Raw genomic sequence first — 22,280 nt, forward strand, 5'->3', positions numbered from 1 at the left:
AGTTACCCGAGTTTCCTGGTTTTGTGTGTCTCAGTTCCCCTGGCTAGGAAAAGGGATTCCCTTCCCCCTTGCGCTTCCCAGGTGAGGCGATGCCTCGCCCTTCTTCAGCTCTCGCTGGTCGGGCTGCAGCAGCTGACCAGCACCGATTGTCCGGCACTCCCCAGTGAGATGACCCCAGTACCTCAGTTGAAAATGCAGAAATCACCGGTCTTCAGTGTCGCTCGCGCTGGTAGTTGGAGACTGGAGCTGTTCCTATTCGGCCATCTTGCTCCCCCCCCCCAGTTTTTTGTATTTTTTAGTAGAGACGGGGTTTTACTGTGTTAGCCAAGATGGTCTCGATCTCCTGACCTCGTGATCCGCCCGTCTCGGCCTCCCATAGTGCTGGGATTACAGGCTTGAGCCACCGCGCCCGGCCCAGTAATAGGATTTTAACTATAATTTTATATTTAGGCATTCAAATTAAACTGACTCCAGAGCTGTCACAAAGTTTTCGTATTTCCTGACAGCTCTTACCTTTGAATTGAAACAAAAGCTGTGTATTCAATGGAATTTAATTATGTGAAATTGTTCTTTTGAACCAGAATTAAACCTGGCCTTGAATTAAACTGGAAAATGCCCAAATGAAAATTTTTGCTTGAAATAACAATTGAAAAGTTTTACAACCAATTTCTAGACAATATAATTAATCTTTGCTATCCTGATTAGAATGAAATATATCAAATAGTAATATTCCCTTTTTAGACTCACTGAAGCTGAGTAAAAAATTTTACTAAGTACATGTCTAAATTATTATGGTAGATTAATGTCAGTGCGAGAGGACTCAGAGATATACTATTATTAATTTTTAGGTCTTAACTTTTGTATTGATGACAAATGGTAGAAATTATAGCATTCTCACTTTTTAAATTATATTTTAAGTTCTAGGGTACATGTGCACAGTGTGCAGGTTTGTTACATATGTATACATGTGCCATGTTGGTGTGCTGCACCCATTAACTCATCATTTACATTAGGTATATCTCCTAATGCTATCCCTCCCCCTTCCCTGCACCCCATGACAGGCCCCAGTGTGTGATGTTCCCCTTCCTGTGTCCAAGTGTTCTCATTGTTCAATTCCCACCTATGAGTGAAAATTCTCACTTTTAAAAATTGACACATAGTTCACGTACCATAAAATTTGCCCATTTAAGGTACACAACCCAGTGGGGTTGTTAGTATACTTACAGAGTTTTCCAGCCATCATCACTATATAATTTTAGAACTTTTTTATCACTCCCAAAAGAAATTACATGCCCATTAGCAGTCATTGCCCATTTCTTCTTCCCCTCCCCAAGCTCCTGATAACAACTGTTCTACTTTCTGTCTCTGAATTTGACTATTCTAGGTACCTCATTTAAGTGGAATCATACAACATTTGTCCTTTTTTGCCTGGATTCTTTTATTCAGCATAATGTTTTCAAGGTCCATCCATGTTGTAGTATGTATTAGAACATCATTCATTTTTATTGCTGAATATTATTCTGTTGTATGGATATATCACATTTTTGTTTCTTCATTCACCAGTTGATGGGAATTTGGATTGTCTCCACTCTCTTGCCTATTATGTATAATACTGCTATGAACAATTTGAGTTCAAATTTTTGTATGAACATATGTTTTTATTTCTCCTGGGTATATACCTAGGAGTGGAATTGCTGGGTCATATGGCAACTAAACTTTTTGAGGGACTGCCAGACTGTTTTTCAAAGTAGCTGTGCCATTTTACATTATCATCTGAAATTCTCAGAATCTGGCCAGGTACGGTGGCTCACACCTGTAATCCTAGCACTTTTGGAGGCTGAGGCAGGCAGACCACTTGAGCGCAGAAGTTTGAGACCAGCCTGCGTAACATGATGAAACCCCGTCCCTACAAAAAATACAAAAATCAGCTGGGCATGGTGACACACACCTATAGTACCAGCTACTAAGGAGGCTAAGGTGGGAGGATCGCTTAAGCCTGGAAGTCAAGGCTGCAGTGAGCCGTGATCATGTCACTGTACTCTAGCCTGGGTGACAGAACAAGACCCTGTCTTTAAAAAAAAAAATAGATTTTAGATTAGAATCTAATCTAAAAAAATAGATTCTTTTTTTGTTTTTTGTTTTGTTTTGTTTTGTTTTGTTTTTGAGACGGAATCTTGTTCTGTCGCCCAGGCTAGAGTGCAGTGGCATGATCTCGGCTCACTGCAACCTCCGCCTCCCAGGTTCAAACAATTCTCCTGCCTCAGCCTCCTGAGTAGCTGGGATTACAGGTGCCTGACACCACGCCTGGCTAATTTTTGTATTTTTAGTGGAGATGGGGTTTCACCATCTTAGTCAGGCTGGTCTCGAACTCCTGACCTCATGATCCACCGGCCTTTGCCTCCCAAAGTGTTGGGATTACAGGCATGAGCCACCATGCCTGGCCTTTAGATTCTTTTGCTCTAAAAATGAGATACATAGTTCTCTATTAGAAAATTCATACAGAACACTAAAATGTTAAAGAGACTCTAGTACCAAAAGCCTGAACAAAGTATGGGAAATCCATAATTGCGAAAGGAAATAATTATGAAACCAGAAGAAAAATTTAAGTTGGAAATAAGTGCAGTTATATCAGGGAGCCATAAAAATAACTAAAATTAGCTTCAGCAAATTTTCGTTTTACCTATCACCACTTAATTTTTTTTTTCTTCTTTTTGAGACAGAGTCTTGCTCTGTCACCCAGGCTGAAGTGCAATGGCGCGATCTTGGCTCACTACAACCTCTGCACCCCAAATTCAAGCGATTCTCCTGCCTCAGTCTCCCAAGTAGCTGGGGTTACAGGTGCGCGCCACCATGCCCAGCTGATTTTTTTGTATTTTTAGTAGAGACAGGGTTTCACCGTGTTGGTAAGGCTAGTCTCAAACTCCTGACCTCTGGTGATCTGCCTGCCTTGGCCTCCCAGAGTGCTGGGATTACAGGCGTGAGCCACCGTGTCCAGCCCACTTACATTTTTTTAAATTTTTGAAAATGACAGTGTTTGAAATTATATTGATTCACATTTCACTACTTCATAATGTTGGATTATTTCTCAGAGCTTCTATGAAATTAAAATACTTTGATATGCATAAGGGATTATGTTGTCATTAATGAACACCACATAAATTAGTTTATATCAGTATCACCAAAACAAGTTACTTACATTGTAATATTCCTATGCCTCTGACATATAGGAACCCAAATATAATCATCTTATATCACATGGTATAAAACCGAAATATTTTTCATGTTCACATATGGTATCTGTCATTACAGTAAGCAAGGGCATCATAAACTTTCAGATGGGACTCAAAAACAGATTTTTTTCTATTCAGTTGGGTTTATATTTTTGCAGCTTACATTTTTACAAGTGTGGTTCACAGGCCAGCAGCATCTGGGACCTTGTTAGAAATCAGACTCTGGCCCACTGCAGACCCAGTAAATCAAATTTTACCTTTTAATTTTAATGAGCTCTCCAGGTAATCCATTTGCACATTAAAAATTTGAGAACACTGATCCATATAATGTGATGCATTGACCTTTAAATCTCTAAGTTAAATCTATATTAACTTTGTTTACATAAACAAGTCCAGAAATTTGACTGAAGGCAATAATAATGTCACTCATAACAACATTTCAATCAACAATGGACCACATAGATGATGGTGGTCCCATAAGATTATAATGGAGCATATATAGAAACCTCATATAAGGCATTTGATATTGGCATAGCAGATCAAGCAGGAGAAATGATATTCATTAATGGTGCTGGGACATTTGGTGTTCCATCTGAAAAAATATATATAAATACAAAGAGCATCTAGCTTTGTGTAAGTACACTCTGTGATGTTCACACAATGATGAAATTGCCTAAAGCATTTTTCAGAACATATTCCCATCATTTAAGTGACTCATGACTGTATAATATTAAATATTATAATTTAAAATAGCTTTTTTTTTTGTAGGAGAAAGGCATATAAATTTGTTTGATCATAGTTTTACATGACATGGGAGCCTTCAGAATGAAGACCCAAAGATACAGGAGAAACTGCCCATTTCTGTGCTTAGATTTAACACAATATGGATAGCTAAAATAGCTAGCATTTTATTATTATTATTATTATTATTATTATCAGAGACAGAGTTGACACTCTGTCGCCCAGGCTGGAGTGCAACGGCGCGATCTCGGCTCACTGCAACCTCTGCCTCCCAAGTTCAAGCAATTCTCCTGCATCAGCCTCCCGAGTTGCTGGGATTACAGGTGCATGCCACCATGCCCTATTTTTGTATTTTTAGTAGAGACGGGGTTTCACCATTTTGGCCAGGCTGGTCTTGAACTCCTGACCTCAGGTGATCCACCTGCCTTGGCCTTCCAAAATGCTGGGATTACAGGTGTGAGCCACCAGGCCCAGCCAAAATAGCTAGCATTTTATGAGGGTTTATATAACAGATGTGAGCAGAGTAAAAGCAACTTTTTAATTACCTTAGGTGATCAAACTAGTAAATGGAATTCAGGAGTATTTGATCATTCTCTGGCACCATGTATAGCATCTACCTACTCCTTAGGAACTATGACTGCAGTATGTTCACTAACTTTTTTTTTTTTTTGAGACACAATCTCGCTCTGTTGTCCAGGCTGGAGTACAGTGGCACGATCATGGCTCACTGCAGCCTTGACTTTGGGACTTAAGCTATCTTCCCACCTAAGCCTCTTGAGTAGCTGGGACTATAGGCGTGTACCACCACACCCGGCTAACTTTTTTGTATTTTTTGTAGAAATGGAGTCTCACTTTGTTGCCTAGGCTGTTCTCAAACTCCTGGGCTCAAGCAGTCCACCCACCTTGGCCTCCCAAAGTGCTGGGATTACAGGTTTGAGCCACCATGCCTGGCCTCAGTAACTTTTAGCAATGTCTTTTACCTCAACCTACTATTGTTAAGGGCCCCGGGAATCAATTATTCAACAAATGATTACCAGGAGCCAGTTATATGCCCTACATCTGTTAGGGCTTATAACATACATACTAATGCCCATGATGGGTAGGTAAAAAACCTTGGCATAGTGAATGTCATCATAAAATAATTGATAGAGCTTAACTACAGTGACCCATATTATCAGGACAAAAGGTTGATATGAAATGATTGCATTCTGTGATTCTGCTAGAGATTAGAGTTTAAGATTTCACCAGAATTGTAACTACCCATTTTTTAACTGTCAGTGCTGATCCAGGTCTCACAGTCTACCTCTGCAACCCATTCTCAGACAGAAGGATTGACACATTTTACCTTTGTATCATACTAGTCCTAGGTGAGCTATAAATCTTAAAAGAGGTACTGAGAGGCCAGACGCAGTGGCTCACACCTGTAATCCCACAACTTTGGGAGGCCGAGGCGAGTGGATCACCTGAGGTCAGGAGTTCAAGACCAGCCTGGCCAACATGGTGAAACCCCGTCTCTACTACAAATGCGAAAATTAGCTGGGCGTGGTGGTGGGCGCCTGTAATCCCAGCTACTTGGGAGGGAGGCTGAGGCAGGAGAAACACTTGAACCTGGGAGGCGGAGGTTGCAGTGAGCTGAGATTGCGCCACTGCACTGCAGCTGGGTGACAAGAGCAAGATTCCATCTCAAAAAAAAAAAAGAGATAGAAAAGTGGGAGATGCCTTTTATCCTGACGATCTATATCATCATTTCCTTAAAGTAAAAAGGCATAATATATGAAGTAATCACTAACCAATTAAAGCAATCTAAATACTTGATTAAATTCCTTCCTTTTTGTGCCTTTTTATTTTTGTTTGTTTGTTTTGAGAAGGAGTCTTGCTCTGTCACGCAGGCTGGAGTGCAGTGGCACAATCTTGGCTTACTGCAACCTCTGCCTCCTGGGTTCAAGCGATTCTCCTGCCTCAGCCTCCCAGGTAGTTGGGATTACAGGCTCACGCCACCATGCTCGGCTAATTTTTGTATTTTTTTAGTAGAGACAGGGTTTCACCATGTTAGCCTGGCTGGTCTCGAATTCCTGACCTTGTGATCCACCTGCCTTGGCCTCCCAAAGTGCTGGGATTACAGGCGTGAGCCACCACGCCCGGCTGTGACTTTTTATTTTTAACTAATTTCAAGCTTACAAAAAACTTCAAGAAGTAGTAGAGAATTCCTGTTTACCAATTTCATGCAGGTTCCACAGTTAATATTTTACATCGCTTATCATTCTCTCTTAATAGACAGATATACATTTATATATATATATACACACACATACATACATTTTTTTCTGAACTATTTGAGAGTAAGCTGCAGACATGATGTTTATAATTATTTTAAAGCCATTTTTAGATTATTTATTTATTCTTCACATTACACCAGAGGCTGAACTTCACATCAGTTTTGAGTATCAGCTTGGAAATCCTTTCTTGAAATATTTGGAATAGTTTGTAATTGTTGCCTCAAGTGCAGGAAAATCAGCTTTCCTTTGAATTTATTTAAAAGTTTAAGTAGTGTTATTACAGCCTGTAGAAAAATTAATTAAAAGAAACCAGGCATTTTATTCATTGTGACCTTTTAACACCCTTGTTGTCTCTGTGGAGGATGGAGAAGCCTTTGCTTTTTTGCTTGCCACACTCACAGAGCTAAAGGATACAATTTTATGGATCTTTGTTTAGAGGTCATGCTAAGGTAGCTAAAAGGGACTACCTCTATGACTTATTTTAATATAATACTGCACTTCCAGAGTGTGAAAATTGCAGATGGTATTCCAGGTTACCTCTGGTACCGAAAATAATGAAATTGCTCTGGAACAACAGGTAAAGTGATGGACAGAATAAACTTTTTTTTCATTGTCCAAGTTCATAATTAAGTCTCAATAGTAATTATGAGAGAATGAAGGAACCTTCTGGTTGGATTAAAATAATGGTTTTATTCAGAACCAAAGCGATTTCTTTTTGGCTACTGAGCCTCCTTTTTGTATTTTTGTATTTCTTTGTTATTTTTGTATTTCTTTGGTTTTTTGAAAAACATAACAGCAGTACTATTTGGTAAATTTCACAGTCTATGTTCTAAATAATGTTCTCACAATCTGAATCAGTATCTTTCTAAAGTGATTCAATTAAGACCAGAGATGGGCTAATTAAGGAACACTGTACTGTTCAAAGTGTCCTTTGCTGGAATCATCCAAAATCCAAACCTCAGTGTCATGCGGTGTTCCCATGTGATAGACTTGTACACGTACCCCCGAATCTAAAATAAAAGTTGAAATTATCTTTTTAAGTGTCCTTTGCTATACTCAGACCTAGGCTGGCAGCACTGCCATCACCTCAGAGCTTGGTGGAAATGGAGAATCTCAGACCCCACCTTAGATGTACTGAGCCAGAACCTGCATTTTAACAAGCTCCCCAGGTGATTGTATATGCATTCAGATTTAAGAGGCATTAATATACTTATTTGAGAAGTCTACATTATTCTGTAGGGAAATGGTCAGGCTTTTGTTAAAGTTTCTTCCAAACATGCTCATCTTCAACATCCTGCAAACCAAGTCTTCTGTGCAGGGGTTCCTTTGTGTCCTAGCTAAATAGACATGAGCTGGTGTTTTGTCTAAGGACAAGAATGAACAAATTAGATAGGCTAGTGGAAATTTGCTCTTTTCTTCCTTTTCTCCATGGGGGAGGAGAAAATCTTTGGCTTTTTTTTTTTTTTTTTCAAGTGCAGGGATGTGTTAGAATAATTTCTCCTTTCTTGGGAGGTAATTAATACTGCAGTGGATAAACTAAAAATAGCAGAATTTCGGAGACTTCAGGGGAGCTTCTGGGATGATATGAACTTCTACAGTCCATAAATATTCTCCAAATACTCCATTGTGCAAAATAGACTTTTTGCTGACTTATTCCTTGCCTCCTCTTCCACTGTCCACAGACATTTTAAAATTTTAAAATATTATATGTTAAAAATTCAAAAAATATAGAAGTATAGATAGAGGAAATTTATTCATCTGTCTGTCATTCTATTCCTGCCATTGTTAATAGTTTGGTATGTAACCCCTCAGCCTTCCTTATGCATGTTCTCATCTATGCATACACTAAAAATTTTAAAAAACATATTAGCACACTGCAATGCTGTTTTTGCAAATTGCTTTTTGTTCCACTTAATATATTGTGAATTGCTTCGATGCCAGTATGCCAGTCATCAACATGATGGTAAAATTTCATTATAAAAATAAGAACTATCCATTAACAAACTACTCTCTGTGATTGGGAGTGGAGATAATGGCTAGAAGAAAAAAAGTTTTGTTTATTCAGGTAGCTCAGATTTTCCTGGGAATTGGGACGGGAAGTATTGACATAGGAAGTCACTGCAGAGAAAAGTGTAGAGATAACTTAATGCTAATGGATAGTAGGAACTTGCTGGTTTTAAAAGAATAGATTGTCAGTGCCTGGAGGTATGGATTGTGAGCGAGGCAATGATGCAGTTGAATGATCAATACTGCAAATGAAAAGAATCTTTCCCTTTCCACAGACACGAATGAGCCCTTGGTAGTAATAGCTCAGCCTTCATCGGAAATGCCACTTTTGACTTCAACTAATGAATTTTATACTAAAGGGATGACACCAGTTCAAGACAAGGAGGAAGCAAAGACTTCATCTAAGTGTTACATACAGGTCACTGGCATGACTTGTGCTTCCTGTGTAGCAAACATTGAACGGAATTTAAGACGGGAAGAAGGTGAGACACTCTTGAAGCTTGTTATTTTATGTGCTAGTTTGGGACCTCCATCTTTTTTGTTCTCTTACATGTTTTGTAACTATGTTTATGATTCTTGATATAAGGCCTCATAAAAATTTTCATTTTCAGTAATGTGTGGGACAACCCTGATGTCCTGGAAGCCAGTTTTTGTTAGTGTTTTGTTCCCTTAGATAAAGTTCCTCTCTTGTTTACCTCATGGTCACATTTGTATATCTATGAAATTCGTAAAAAAAATGGCAGAAAGAAATACACAAGATTACTATATTTTATAGATTATGGTTGTGTTGGATTTAAAGGAACATAATTTTTTTTTTTTTTTTTTTGAGACTGAGTCTTGCTGTGTCGCCCAGGCTGGAGTGGAGTGGCGCGATCTCAACTCACTGCAACCTCTGCCTCCTGGGTTTAAGTGATCCTTCTGCCTCAGCCTCCCGAGTAGATGGGACTGCAGGCACGTACCACCATGCCTGGCTAATTTTTGTATTTTCAGTAGAGACGGGATTTCACCATGTCGACCAGGCTGATCTCAAACTCCTGACCTCAGGTGATCCACCCACCTCGGCCTCCCAAAGTGCTGGGATTACAGGCGTGAGCCACCACACCCGGCCCATAAATTTTCTTCTAAAGCTATGCCTAAAACTGACAATTAGAATATTTAAGAGTTTCATTATTACTATACCCAGACCAAGCACCAGCCCAAAAACAAGTTTGTTTAGAATTACATTGTTCTCTTTGCTTGTGGTAAAAATGTTCACAAGTTACTTAATATTGTATACAAGTGTTAATTTTAGGCTACAAATCTTAGAAAATGTATACCACAGTTTTTTAAATTCAGTCACATTCAGATGTTTTAGCTTATTAATTTGCACTCATATTTATAGACTTCCCAGTATAGCACAGTAGATTTGTTAACCATAAAGATATGTGATGATGGCCAGGCACGTGATGATGGCCAGGCACAGTGACTCACGCCTGTAATCCCAGCACTTTGGGAGGCCGAGGTGGGCAGATCGCCTGAGGTCAGGAATTCAAGACCAGCCTGGCCAACATGGTGAAACCCCATCTCTACTAAAAATGCAAAAATTAACCAGGTGTAGTGCCGCATGCCTGGAGTCCCAGCTACTCGGGAGGCTGAGGCAGGAGAATCGCTTGAACCTGAGAGGCAGAAGTTGCAGTGAGCTGAGAGTGTGCCAGCTACTGCACTCCAGCCTGTGCGACTGGTCAAGACTTCATCTCAAAAAAAAAAAAAAAAAAAAAAGAAAAAAGAAAAAAAGATATGTGATGAGTTTTCATGAGATCAAAGTCACAGATTTGGTACTTTGGCTGCCCTAGCCCTAGGTGTCTTAATGATACATATGGTTAATCACAGAGCTAAATAAAGAAGTATGGACTAGTATAAGCTTATCCCCACCATTAAGAACATTACTCAAAATGTATATAGTAATAACCTCACCTCATATATTAATATTAAGGGCAGAATATTGTTATAACAAAATGTATGGTATACAGAGCCATCTTCAGTTCAATATTACCTTGTCTGCATTCTATGATTTCTGCTTCAGTTTAGCCTCCATTCTTTCTAACTGGAATGCACTCAAGGCTAAAGCTTCTATTATTCTTTTTTAGATTAATTTAAAAAGAAAAGGAAGGAGGTTGCCAAGCAAATGAAAGCAAAAAGAAGCATTCAAGGTTTCTATTTAATTTAAGAACCAACTATTTTGGGGCAATTCAGAAATAACCTTCTTCATGAGACAAGCAATGCCTATGCCAGTTACAATTTTTTTTTAAAGTCTGTTAAGCTGATTCTTCTAATTACTTCCATATTTTCCCTTTTACAACCTCTTAGCCCAGTTAGAAATAACTTTAGCCTAGGTGGAGTCACTACATTCACTTCTTTTTTTGACTAAGTAGCATTGGTCTTCTCTCAATTTAGTCTGCAATATACATATATATATATTTATAATATATGTTATATATAATATATAAATGTATATTAATATAATATATAAATATATGAAATATATATGTAATTTATATTTTGAGACAAGTCTCACTCTGTTGCCCAGGCTGGAGTGCAATGGGACCATCTCAGCTCACTGCAACCTCTGCCTCCTGGGTTCAAGCGATTTTCCTGCCTTAGCCTCCCTAGTAGCTGGGACTACAGGTGTGTGCCACCATGCCTGGCTAATTTTTGTATTTTTAGTAGAGACAGAGTTTCACCATGTTGGCCAGGCTGGTCTTGAACTCCTGACCTCGATCCACCCACCTGGGCCTCCCAAAGTGCTAGGATTACAGGCATGAGCCACCGTACCTGGCACTGCATTATATTTTAAAAAATGAATAGAAAGAGTTCTTATGATCGTTTGAAGAGTTTTTTAAACTATCTGCATTTTACATAAGTATTGAACTTATGTTTTCGGCATTTGAAAAATCAAATTTTCCCTTCTATTTCTGTTTGCCCATAGATTACATTCAGCTGAAGCAAAAAGATTTTTTCCTACTTTCTCTATACCTTTCCCATATTACTGACACTTCCCCATGAACTGATCACCTGAATTGTTTGATACCAACAAAGCCCAAAATGTAAGCACTTTATATAGAAAAATTAGATTATATTAGGTATTTTGTTTTCTTTTCTTTACCGTGTATACGTTTATCTATTTTTTTAATTTTTAATTTTTGTGAGTATATAGTAGGTGTGTATATTTATAGGGTACATGAGATGTTTTGATACAGACATGCAATGCATAATAATCACATCATAGAAAATGGGGTATCCATCCCTTCAAGCATTTATCCTTTGTGTTATAAACAATTCAGTTATACTCTGTTACTTTTAAATGTACAATTAAATTATGATTGACTATAGTCACACTGTTGTGCTATCAAATACTAGGTCCTATTCATTCTTTTTCTTTGTACCCATTAACCATCCCCACTTCCCCTTACACCCCCCACTATTCTGTTTACTTATTTAAAGCTATTAAATTAATATTTAATCATTTTTTCTTTTTTATCAAACCTCAGTCTTGACCTATGGACTGTTGATCACCATTCCCTGCAGGTAGCCATCAAATGCCACAGATTCCTAGAAAGAGCTTCTATTTTTGCTATGTAGAATTAATTTTCTTCCTGGCAATGACAGCAATAGCTGGCCTAGAAAAGTGGAATGGTTGTTAAAAAAAGGTTTGCACTAGTGAACAGCATGACTGCCATAAAATGAACTCCTTTTTTTGGTTAACAAGTTGCGTGGGACTTTTTTTCTAGGAATAAGAGCTTTTTAGATTACTGTGTGTCAGACACTAAAACCTGATAATTTAAATAAATGACTATTATTTGATAGTATTATAATGTGTATGTTGATATATTTTTGGATTCTTTGCTGCAATTATGATTCCATAAGTGCATGAACTCCTTTCTCTATTTTTTTTTTTTTTTTTTGAGACAGGATCCTACTTCATCACACATAGTGCATTGCAGTGGTATGAACACTGCTTACTGCAGCCTCGACCTCCCAGGCTCAAGTGATCTTCCCACCTCAGCTTCCTGAGTAGCTGAGACCACAGGCATGCACCACCATGCCCAGCTAATTTTTGTATTTTTTTGTAGAGACAGGATTTTGCTATATTGCCCAGGCTGGTGTCGAACTCCTGGACTCAAGCGATCTGCCCTTCTCGGCCCCCCGAAGTTCTGGGATTGCAGGCATGAGCGGTCATGCCCAGCCGAGTCCCTTTCTCTAGTACTCTGTCTTATTAATTTCTAAAAATGCTTTATATGTACAAGATACAGTCTCAAGCAATTGCAATTCATAGGCCTTATTTGGATCCAAGTCAAACAAAAAGCTGTTAAACTAGTAAACAGTTATAAGACAATTGTAAAAATGTGAATACTGCCTGGATATTTGATGATATTGAAGAATTATTTTAGGTGTGAAAATGGTATTTTGGTTTTTAAAAAAGAGTCTATTTTTTAGAGGTACATATTTAAATATTTACACATGAAATGATGTGATGTCTGGGACTTGCTTCAGCATAATCTGGGTAGAGGGCAGTGAGTGGTGGGTGTAGGAATGTATGAAATAAGATTAGCCAAGTATTATGAAGCAAGGTGATAGGTACATCAAGTTTATTATGTTCTTATACACACACACACACACACACACACACACACACACACACACACACACACACATAATTGAAAATTTCCATAATAAAAAGTTTAAGAAAAATGAGGCTATCTTTTGGAATAGTTCTAATTGCTTGGGGTCAAGATTGGTATAAAAGTTAAATAATAAATTTCTCCAGATTCACTTTAATCCTTTCATACTTAAGAGAAATCCTTTCATATTTGAGAATACTAAAAGGTAATTATAACATTACTCTTTTTAAAAAGAATGTTACCTATATTGTTTTTCTTATCAATGCTCTTAGGAATATATTCTATACTTGTGGCCCTGATGGCTGGCAAGGCAGAAGTAAGATATAATCCTACTGTTATACAACCCCCAATGATAGCAGAGTTCATCCGAGAGCTTGGATTTGGAGCCACTGTGATAGAAAATGCTGATGAAGGAGATGGTGTTTTGGAACTTGTTGTAAGTAAGAATTTTTGTGTGATTAATAAAATTTCCAGAAAAAATCTTGGTAAGGTTCAGAGAAGAGTTGTGAAGATAATTAAAAGTGGGGAAAATAAGATATGATTAAAATTAAGGAAACTGGAAAATGGAAGGATAAGGTATGATTTAATGGTACTCTTCAAGCATGGAATGTAAAAAGATAATTGTCATATCTCTATTAACCAAAAAAGAATTGGGTTTGAATGAATAAATGAAAATTAACTTTTAAAATACAGTATGATTCCTATCTAGTAGCATGTAATTGAATAAATTCCAGATGCATTAAAGACTCAAATTTTATAAAGTCTTAAAACCCGGTGTAAAGCATATTGATTTAAAGTGATCACTTTCTCCAACCCAGCAAATCAGCTGCTAGTATTCTTTCCTGTGGAAATATGATCATATATGGCTGGGCAGGGTGGCTCACACCTGTAATCCCAGCACTTTGGGAGGCTGAGGTGGGTGGATTACTTGAGGTCAGGAGTTCGAGACCAGCCCAGTCAACATGGTGAAACCCCATCTCTATGAAAAATACAAAAATTAGCCAGGTGTGATGGTGTGCTCCTGTAGTCCCAGCTACTCTGGAGACTGAGGCATGAGAATCACTTAAACCCAGGTGGCGGAGGTTGCAGTGAGCTGAGATCACACCACTGCACTCCAGCTTGGGTGACAGAATGAGACTTTGTTTTTTTAAAAAAAGGAATATGAACATTCATAAGATTATATTTATTATATAATTTTAAGAGCAAAAATTTAGAACCAATCTATATTAAATGTCCTTTAATAGGGAATGTTTAAATAAATTATGTATAGACATATTGTAGAATACAATACATATGTTAAAAGAATAAAATAAATCAATATTAACTGACAAGTAAAGATTTCTAGGACATATTATTTACTTAAACAAAACAAGTTGCAGTGTAATACTTGTGGCATAATCCCATTTAATAAAAAATGCAAAACTACATGTATATGTGCTTATATATGTATATAAACACCTAGAGAAAGGACTAGTGTATACACATGATTAACAGTGTTTATCTCAGGAAGAGAGTGGGATTGAGGGAGAAGAGCAAAGAGAAACTTGCATCGTTTCAACACTGAAAATTTTATGGCTAGAATGTATTTAAGTTTATTTGTATAATTAAAAAAATTAACCTTGTACCAAAATAAGTTCCAGTTTAAGCAAAAATTTGGATGTAGGCTGGGTGTGATGGCTCATGCCTGTAATCTCAGCATTTTGGGAGGCCGAGGTGGGAGGATCACTTGAGCCCAGGAGTTCACGACCAGCCTAGGCAACAGGTAAAACCCCACCTCTACAAAAAGTAAAACTTTAGGCCAGTCGTGGTGGCTCACGCCTGTAATCCCAGCACTTTGGGAGGCCGAGATGGGTAGATCACCTGAGGTCAGGAGTTCAAGACCAGCCTGACCAACATGGTGAAACCCCGTCTCTACTAAAAATACAAAAATTAGCTGGGTGTGGTGGCGCGCGCCTGTAATCTCAGCTATTCGGGAGGCTGAGGCGTGAGAATTGTTTGAACCTGGGAGGTGGAAGTTGCACTGAGCCAAGACTGTGCCACTGCACTCCAGCCTGGGCGACACAGTGAGATTCTATCTCAAAAAATAAGAATAAAAAATTAAGTAAAAATTTAGCGAGGTGTGGTGTCATGTACCTGTAGTGCCAGCTACTCGGGAAGCTGAGGTGGGAGGATTGCTTGAGCCTGGGAGGTTGAGGCTGCAGTGAGCTGTGTTCATGCCACTGCACTCCAGCCTAGGGGACGGAGCAAGACCTTGCCCGCCTCCCAAAATTGAATGTAAATAATGAAATCATGAAATTACTAGAAGAAATATTTGGAGCATTTTTTTTCAATATTATGAAACTTTCAGACATACAGAAAAGTCAGAAGAATTGTACAGTAGATACCCTATATACACCAGCTAGATTCTACAATTAATATTTTACTGTATTTGCTTTATCATACATCAATCCATCAATTCATCACTGAAATACTTTTAGACTCACAAGGAAGTACAAAAATAGTACAGAAAATTTCCATGTAGCCTTAATCTAGCTTTTCCCAATGATAACATCTAATTCATTTATAAAACAATATTGGAGGCCGGGCGCAGTGGCTCATGCCTGTAATCCCAGCACTTTGGGAGGCCGAGGTGGGTGGATCACCTGAGGTCAGGAGTTCAAGACTAGCCTGGCCAACATGGTGAAATCCTGTCTCTACTAAAAATACAAAAAATTAGCTAGGCATGGTGGCATGCGCCTGTAATCCCAGATACTCAGGAAACTGAGGCAGGAGAATTGCTTGAACCTGGGAGGCGGAGGTTGCAGTGGGCCAAGATCATGCCATTGCACTCCAACCTGGGCAACAACAGTGAACCTCCTTCTCACAAAAAAAAAAAAAAAAGAAAGAAAAAAAAAAAGAAAAAAACAATATTGGAGTAGGAAGTGTTTTTCTAAAATATGATACAAAACCGATAAAAGAGAAGATTAATAGATTGATGAATTCAGATACCTAAACATTTCTTCTTGGGAGGAAAACACTGAATGGAAAGTCAAAAGGCAATTAAAATAATTGTATTCATATCATAGATGAAGGTTAATTTTCTTCATATATGAAGAACTTTTATACATCAATAAGACAAACGTCATCAACCCAAAATTTCTTTTTGATGATAAAGGATATGAACTCACAGTTCACAGAAAAGCAAAAATGATACCTCTTAAACATGAAAAGATGTTCAACTTCATTGGTAATGAGTAAAGCAAATTAAAATGGCACTGAAGTACCATTTTCACTTATTGGATTGGTACAGTTAGCAATTTTAACACTGTGTTTTTGATCTCTCATGTATTGCTGGTGGAGTGTACACTGATACAAGCTGCCAACAGAGGAATTTGGCAGTATCTGTCAAAGGTGAAATTGCACATAGCCTTTGCCTCACAAGTTCCACTTGTAGAAATTTATCCAACAGACATGTTTGCATATGTATGAAATGATATGTATGGAAAGATGTTCATTATAGTATTGTTTACAATAGCAAAAGATAGGGAAAAACTAAATTTCAGTCATTAGGGACTAAATACATTATGATACATCCATATCATGGGATACTGAGTAGCTATTAAAAAGAATGAAAAAGAATGAGTAGGCTTTTATATGTTTTTAAGGATTGAAAAATAATAGCTTTTTTGAAATACCATAAAACTCACCTTTTTAAAGTGTATAATCCAGTGCATTTTAGTATATTCACAGACTTGTGCAACTATCACCACTATCTGATTTCAAAACATTTCCATCCCCATGAAAATAAAACTCATTAGTAGTCATTCTTTAGTCCTAATCTCTTACCTGTACTGGTTCTATTCTCTCTACTCTAGGCAACCACTAATCTACTTTGTATTTGTATAGATTTGCCTATTCTGGACATTTCATATAAATGGAATAATATAATATGTGGTCCTTTGTAACCGACTTCTTTTATTTACCATAGTGTATTCATGGTTGATCCGTGTTCTAGCATGTATCATTACTGCATTCCTTTGTATTACCAAATAATATTCTGGTGTATGAATATACTACATTTTGTTGATTTATTCATCAGCTTATGGACAATTGGGTTGTTTCCGCTTTATGAGTATTGCTGCTATTGTAAGTAATGCTGCTATGAACATTCATGTACAAATTTTTGTGTGAACTTATGTTTTTAATTCCCTTGGGGATATACCTAGAAGTGGAATTACTAAGTCATCTAGTAACTCTATATTTAGCCTTTTAAAGGACTGCCAGACTTTTTCTAAAGCAGCTGTATCATTTCATATCCTCACCAACATTGTATTGATATTCCAGTTGTTCTATATGCATGTCAACACTTGCTATTACCTTTTTATTATAGCCATCCCAGTGGAAGTGAACTGGTATCTCATTTTGGTTTTGATTTGCATTTCCCTGATGACTAATGATGTTGAGTATCTCTTCTTGTGCTTATTGGCCTTTCATAAATGTTCTTTGGAGAAACAATTCGAATTTTTGCCTTTTTTCTTTTTTTTTTTGAGACGGAGTCTCTCTCTGTCGCCCAGGCTGGAGTGCAATGGCGCGATCTCGGCTCACTGCAAGCTCCGCCTCCCAGGTTCACGCCATTCTCCTGCCTCAGCCTCCCAAGTAGCTGGGACTACAGACGCCTGCCACCACGCCCGGCTAATTTTTTTTGTATTTTTAGTAGAGACGGGAGTTTCACCGTGCTGCCAGGATGGTCTCAATCTCCTGACCTTATGATCCACCCGCCTCAGCCTCCCAAAGTGCTGGGATTACTGGCATGAGCCACCGCTCCCCACCATTTTTGCCCATTTTTAATTGGATTGTCTTTTTATTACTGAGTTGTAAGAATATATATTCTAGATACAAGTCCCTTATCTGATATATGATTTTCAAATATTTTCTCCCATTCTGGTATTGCCTCTTTACTTCCTTGGTGGTGGTGTTTAGAGCACAGAAGTTTTCTGGGTACAGCGTAGGTGTATGTGCATATATTTATGAGGTATATGAGATGTTTTGATACACGCATGCAATGAGTAACAAACACATAAAAAGTGGGGTATCCATCCCCTCAAGCATTTATCCTTTGTGTTACAGAGAATCCATTTATACTCTTTTAGTTATTTTTAAATGTATGATTAAGTTATTATTGACTATATTCATCCTGTTGTGCTATGAAATACTATGTCTTATTCATTCTATTTTTTGTACTCCATCTTGTTTTCTTGAATAAATGCTTTCTAGATTGCTGCAAACTTGTTTGATTTCCAGATTTCTGGAAAAAGATGGTTCTTACAATTTCTGCCCTTTTTCTCATGGCTTTTACAGAGAGAATTTTAGAGGTCTTACTGCACCATTTGCACTGATATCCCTTCAGCAGATATACTTGAATAAATCCTTCTTAATTTGTGGTATGCCCTTTGGTCAATTTCCAGAGTATTTCAATGGTTGTTTTTTGATACTTTTGTCAGTTTTATCATTGCTTTTTGAGGAAAGGATTTGCTGAGCTCCTCACACAGTCATTCTAGAAGTCATGCCCATCCATCTTAGAATTTAATGCCCAGCTAAACTATAACCCCACTCAAGATATAGGGAAAAATACATTTTTTAGACATAAAAAGTCAAAACACTTTTGCCATCCATTAACTTCACTAAAAGTTATACTAGTGGTTATATACTTTAGCAGGATGAAAAAAAAATCCAGAGGGAAGCAAGACTTTGGATACAAGAAACAATAATAAATGTCAAATCCTCTATCACTGAGTAGTAGTGACAGGAATTGGGAGACTTTTAATGAGATCCTCTTCTATCTGGGACCATATATTTGTTCGATGTGGTATAAAAATGATACCCTAATGATCATATCTAAAGCATACTAGTAGTGCAATTAAGATCTTGTGTGGCAATCCCATGAGTCCTTTTGTGAAAAGTGGTAACTCGGGCTGGGCACAGTGGATCACTTGAGGTCAGGAGTTCGAGACCAGCCTGGCCAACATGGTGAATCCACGTCTCTACAAAAAAGACAAAAATATTAGCCAGGCATGGTAGAACGTGCCTGTAACCCCAGCTACTTAAGAGGCTGAGGCAGGAGATCACTTGAACCTGGGAGGCAGAGGTTGCAGTCAGCCGAGATTGCGCTGCTGTATTCCAGCCTGGGTGACAGAGCAAGAGACTCTGTCTGAGGAAAAAAAAAAAAAAGATAACTCATGTTTAATGGTGGATAAAGTATATTCCTGAAGAACAAATGCTTTGTCTTTAACAGGTGAGAGGAATGACGTGTGCCTCCTGTGTACATAAAATAGAGTCGAGTCTCACAAATCACAGAGGGATCCTGTACTGCTCTGTGGCCTTGGCAACCAACAAAGCACATATTAAATATGACCCAGAAATTATTGGTCCCAGAGATATTATCCATACAATTGAAGTAAGTGCCAAGAATTTATGTTTCTGTGTTCTTACCTATTTAATCAGCATTCCCGTGAATCATTTCTGATTTGCATCAGATAGAGGCAATGAAAAAAAAAAATCTAACTAACTCCTTTGAATACTTCAAACAAGATCTGTCTCGAAATTTAATGTAAATGTGTCTGCATTTTTTTTTTTTTGGTCTTTTTCAGGAAAAGTTAGGCAAAGGTACATTTACACTATTCATCAGGAGCAAACAAGTTAGAACCACAAAACACTCAAAATATTTAGAAAATGAAAATAAAGTATAATTTGTTATAAATAAGATTCATAGTAGTTACTAAGAAAGTGAAGAATCCTGCTTGATGGCTTTTTGTTTGTTAGGTCAAAACAAAAGACCTATTTTTAAGTTAAAGTAAGAAATTTAAAAGACCAAACCCAGCTGGACATGGTGGCTCATGCCTATAATCTCAGCATTTTGGGAGGCCTAGATGGCAGAATCACTTGAGGCCAGGAGTTCAAGAGCATCCTGGGCAACATAGCGAGACCCTGTCTCTGCAACAAAAATGAAAATAATTAGCCAGGTGTGGCGCCACGCACCCATAGTGTTAGTCACACGAGAAGCAGAGGTAGGAGGATTGCTTAAGCCCAGGAGTTCAAGGTTACCATGAGAGAGACCCTGTCTCTAAAACAAACAACACAACCCTTTCTTTGTGACAGATTCATTGTGTGTTCTTCAATAAATCGTAAGTGGTAATAATGTGAATGTATTTTAAAAGTTTCAGTATGCTATAGAATTGGTGTTCAAGTGATTTAAAGCATCTTAATAGTTCAATTAAGATCCTATTAGTATAGATGACATTACCATTACCATTTTTGTGAAACTAGTGTTACTGAGTACCTACTATGTGCCGGTTACCAAGACTGCAAAGCTTCAACCTTTAATTGCCACAGCAATGTGGTCATATTCATTTTGGAAGTGAGGAAACCCAGATTAAGAGAAGTTAAGTTACTTACCAGAGTCACATAGCTAGTAACTGTCATAACTGGGATTTGAGCCTAATTACTCTGACTCCAAAGCTCACACTTGTTCTATTCACTGTGCACTGCCAACAAATGTAAAATGGCAGCATTTCCCCTAGCAGTTGGAAATATAATGTGTATTACTATCTATGGTCAGATAAGTCTTGCTTAGGGGTAGTTTCCTTTTTATACTTTGTTTTATTGGGGAAAATGATTTTTGTTCATGTTCTTTTTCTGATAAAACAAGAATAAATACTGCATATGCAAGGCCTTGAATAATCTATTTAGTATGGTGATAGCTTTTTTTTTTTTTTTTTTCTGAGACAGAGTCTCACTCTGTTGCCCGGGCTGGAGTGCAGTAGCGCGATCTCAGCTCACTGCAACCTCCGCCTCCTGGGTTCAAGTAATTCTCCTGCCTCAGCTTCCTGAGTAGCTGGGATTACAGGCGCCTGCCCCTACACCCAGCTAATTTTTTGTATTTTTAGTAGAGACGAGTGCTCTCGAATTCCTGACCTTGTGATTTGCCTGCCTCGGCCTCCCAAAGTGGTGGGATTACAGGCATGAGCCACCGTGCCCGGCCTGGTGCTAGCTTTTATGGCCTATTAATGAGAACCTCTACTGAGGACAGTTGTACTTGAGTTAAACTGTTATATATAGGATAGATATTAACTAGAATTAAGGAAATATTCACTTCTTTGATGAAAGTTTGGAAATAAAGGCAATCAAGAGCAGGAAGCACATCTTCATCTTTGTATTCCCCAGAGTGACTTGCCCTCAGTAATTGAGCTGTTCTTAATGACAATACCATGGCTTAGAATTTCTGTACACAATGTATATGTTCAGTGAAATAATTTTTTCTCATGAATTTCCTTAGAGCTTAGGTTTTGAAGCTTCTTTGGTCAAGAAGGATCGGTCAGCAAGTCACCTAGATCATAAACGAGAAATAAGACAGTAAGTACTTTTAGAGTGTCAGTAAAAAACAGATTTTGACTCCTTATTACAAGTTTAACATCCTTTTTGCATGTCAGTTTTTATAATACCATCCTTATACTGGATGAAATGTTCACAATGTGTGTCTCTCTATAGTACATAGAATCTTTACCTATTAGCTATTTATGACCATTATTTTTCTTTTTTTATTTTTTCCATATAAGATGGAGACGGTCTTTTGTTGTGAGTCTGTTTTTTTGTATTCCTGTAATGGGGCTGATGATATATATGATGGTTATGGACCACCACTTTGCAACTCTTCACCATAGTCAAAACATGAGTAAAGAAGAAATGATCAACCTTCATTCTTCTATGTTCCTGGAGCGCCAGATTCTTCCAGGATTGTCCATTATGAATTTGCTGTCCTTTTTATTGTGTGTACCTGTACAGGCAAGTGAATTGTTAACAAATATATTTGTTAATAATGAAAAATAAGCAAAATTTGGCAGGCAAGGTTTTATTTTCAACTACAAAACTGATGTTAGCCAGAAGTCTGATCATTTTATGCCATATACTTTACAAAAATAATCTTCAACTGAGTACTTATTTAAGTAGATAATAGACACCATTTAACCCCTAAGAAAGAGGTCAAGTTTTTTGGATTTGGTATTTATATCTACTACTGTATATAATGTTGTTTTATTTTTAAATTTTTATTTATCTTTTTTTTTTTTTTTTAGAGATGGGGTTTTGCTCTGTCACCCAGGCTGGAATGCAGTGGTACGAGCACAGCTCACTGCAGTCTTCAACTCCTGGGCTCAAGCAGTCCTTCTGCCTCAGCCTTCTGAGTAGCTGGGACTTACAGCAGCTAGCCACTGCACCCAGCTCAATGACTTTATTTTTGTTATTTCTTCCTGGCACTTCAGTTCATTACTTTCTGTATGTTTTAAACTCTTTTTTCGAGATAAACTTTTACTGAGGAATAGAATACTTCTATCAAA

The 22,280-nt window shown here is 37.8% G+C and overlaps 1 protein-coding gene across 4 annotated transcripts in view; it reads left to right on the forward strand.

Moving 5' to 3' along the window:
* Nucleotides 1-22,280, forward strand: part of ATP7A (ATPase copper transporting alpha) — a 175,711-nt gene that overhangs the window by 112,871 nt on the left and 40,560 nt on the right. For all 4 annotated transcript variants that reach the window (XM_030934230.1, XM_030934229.1, XM_030934231.1 and 1 more), the window contains 5 exons: nucleotides 8,530-8,736; nucleotides 13,185-13,348; nucleotides 19,184-19,345; nucleotides 21,224-21,300; nucleotides 21,504-21,729. In XM_030934230.1, the coding sequence (XP_030790090.1) occupies nucleotides 8,530-8,736; nucleotides 13,185-13,348; nucleotides 19,184-19,345; nucleotides 21,224-21,300; nucleotides 21,504-21,729 (836 nt within the window). The remainder of the gene's footprint in view (nucleotides 1-8,529; nucleotides 8,737-13,184; nucleotides 13,349-19,183; nucleotides 19,346-21,223; nucleotides 21,301-21,503; nucleotides 21,730-22,280) is intronic.

The sequence above is a fragment of the Rhinopithecus roxellana genome, chromosome 7 (assembly GCF_007565055.1).
Source record: "Rhinopithecus roxellana isolate Shanxi Qingling chromosome 7, ASM756505v1, whole genome shotgun sequence".
Classification (NCBI taxonomy): Eukaryota; Metazoa; Chordata; class Mammalia; order Primates; family Cercopithecidae; genus Rhinopithecus; species Rhinopithecus roxellana.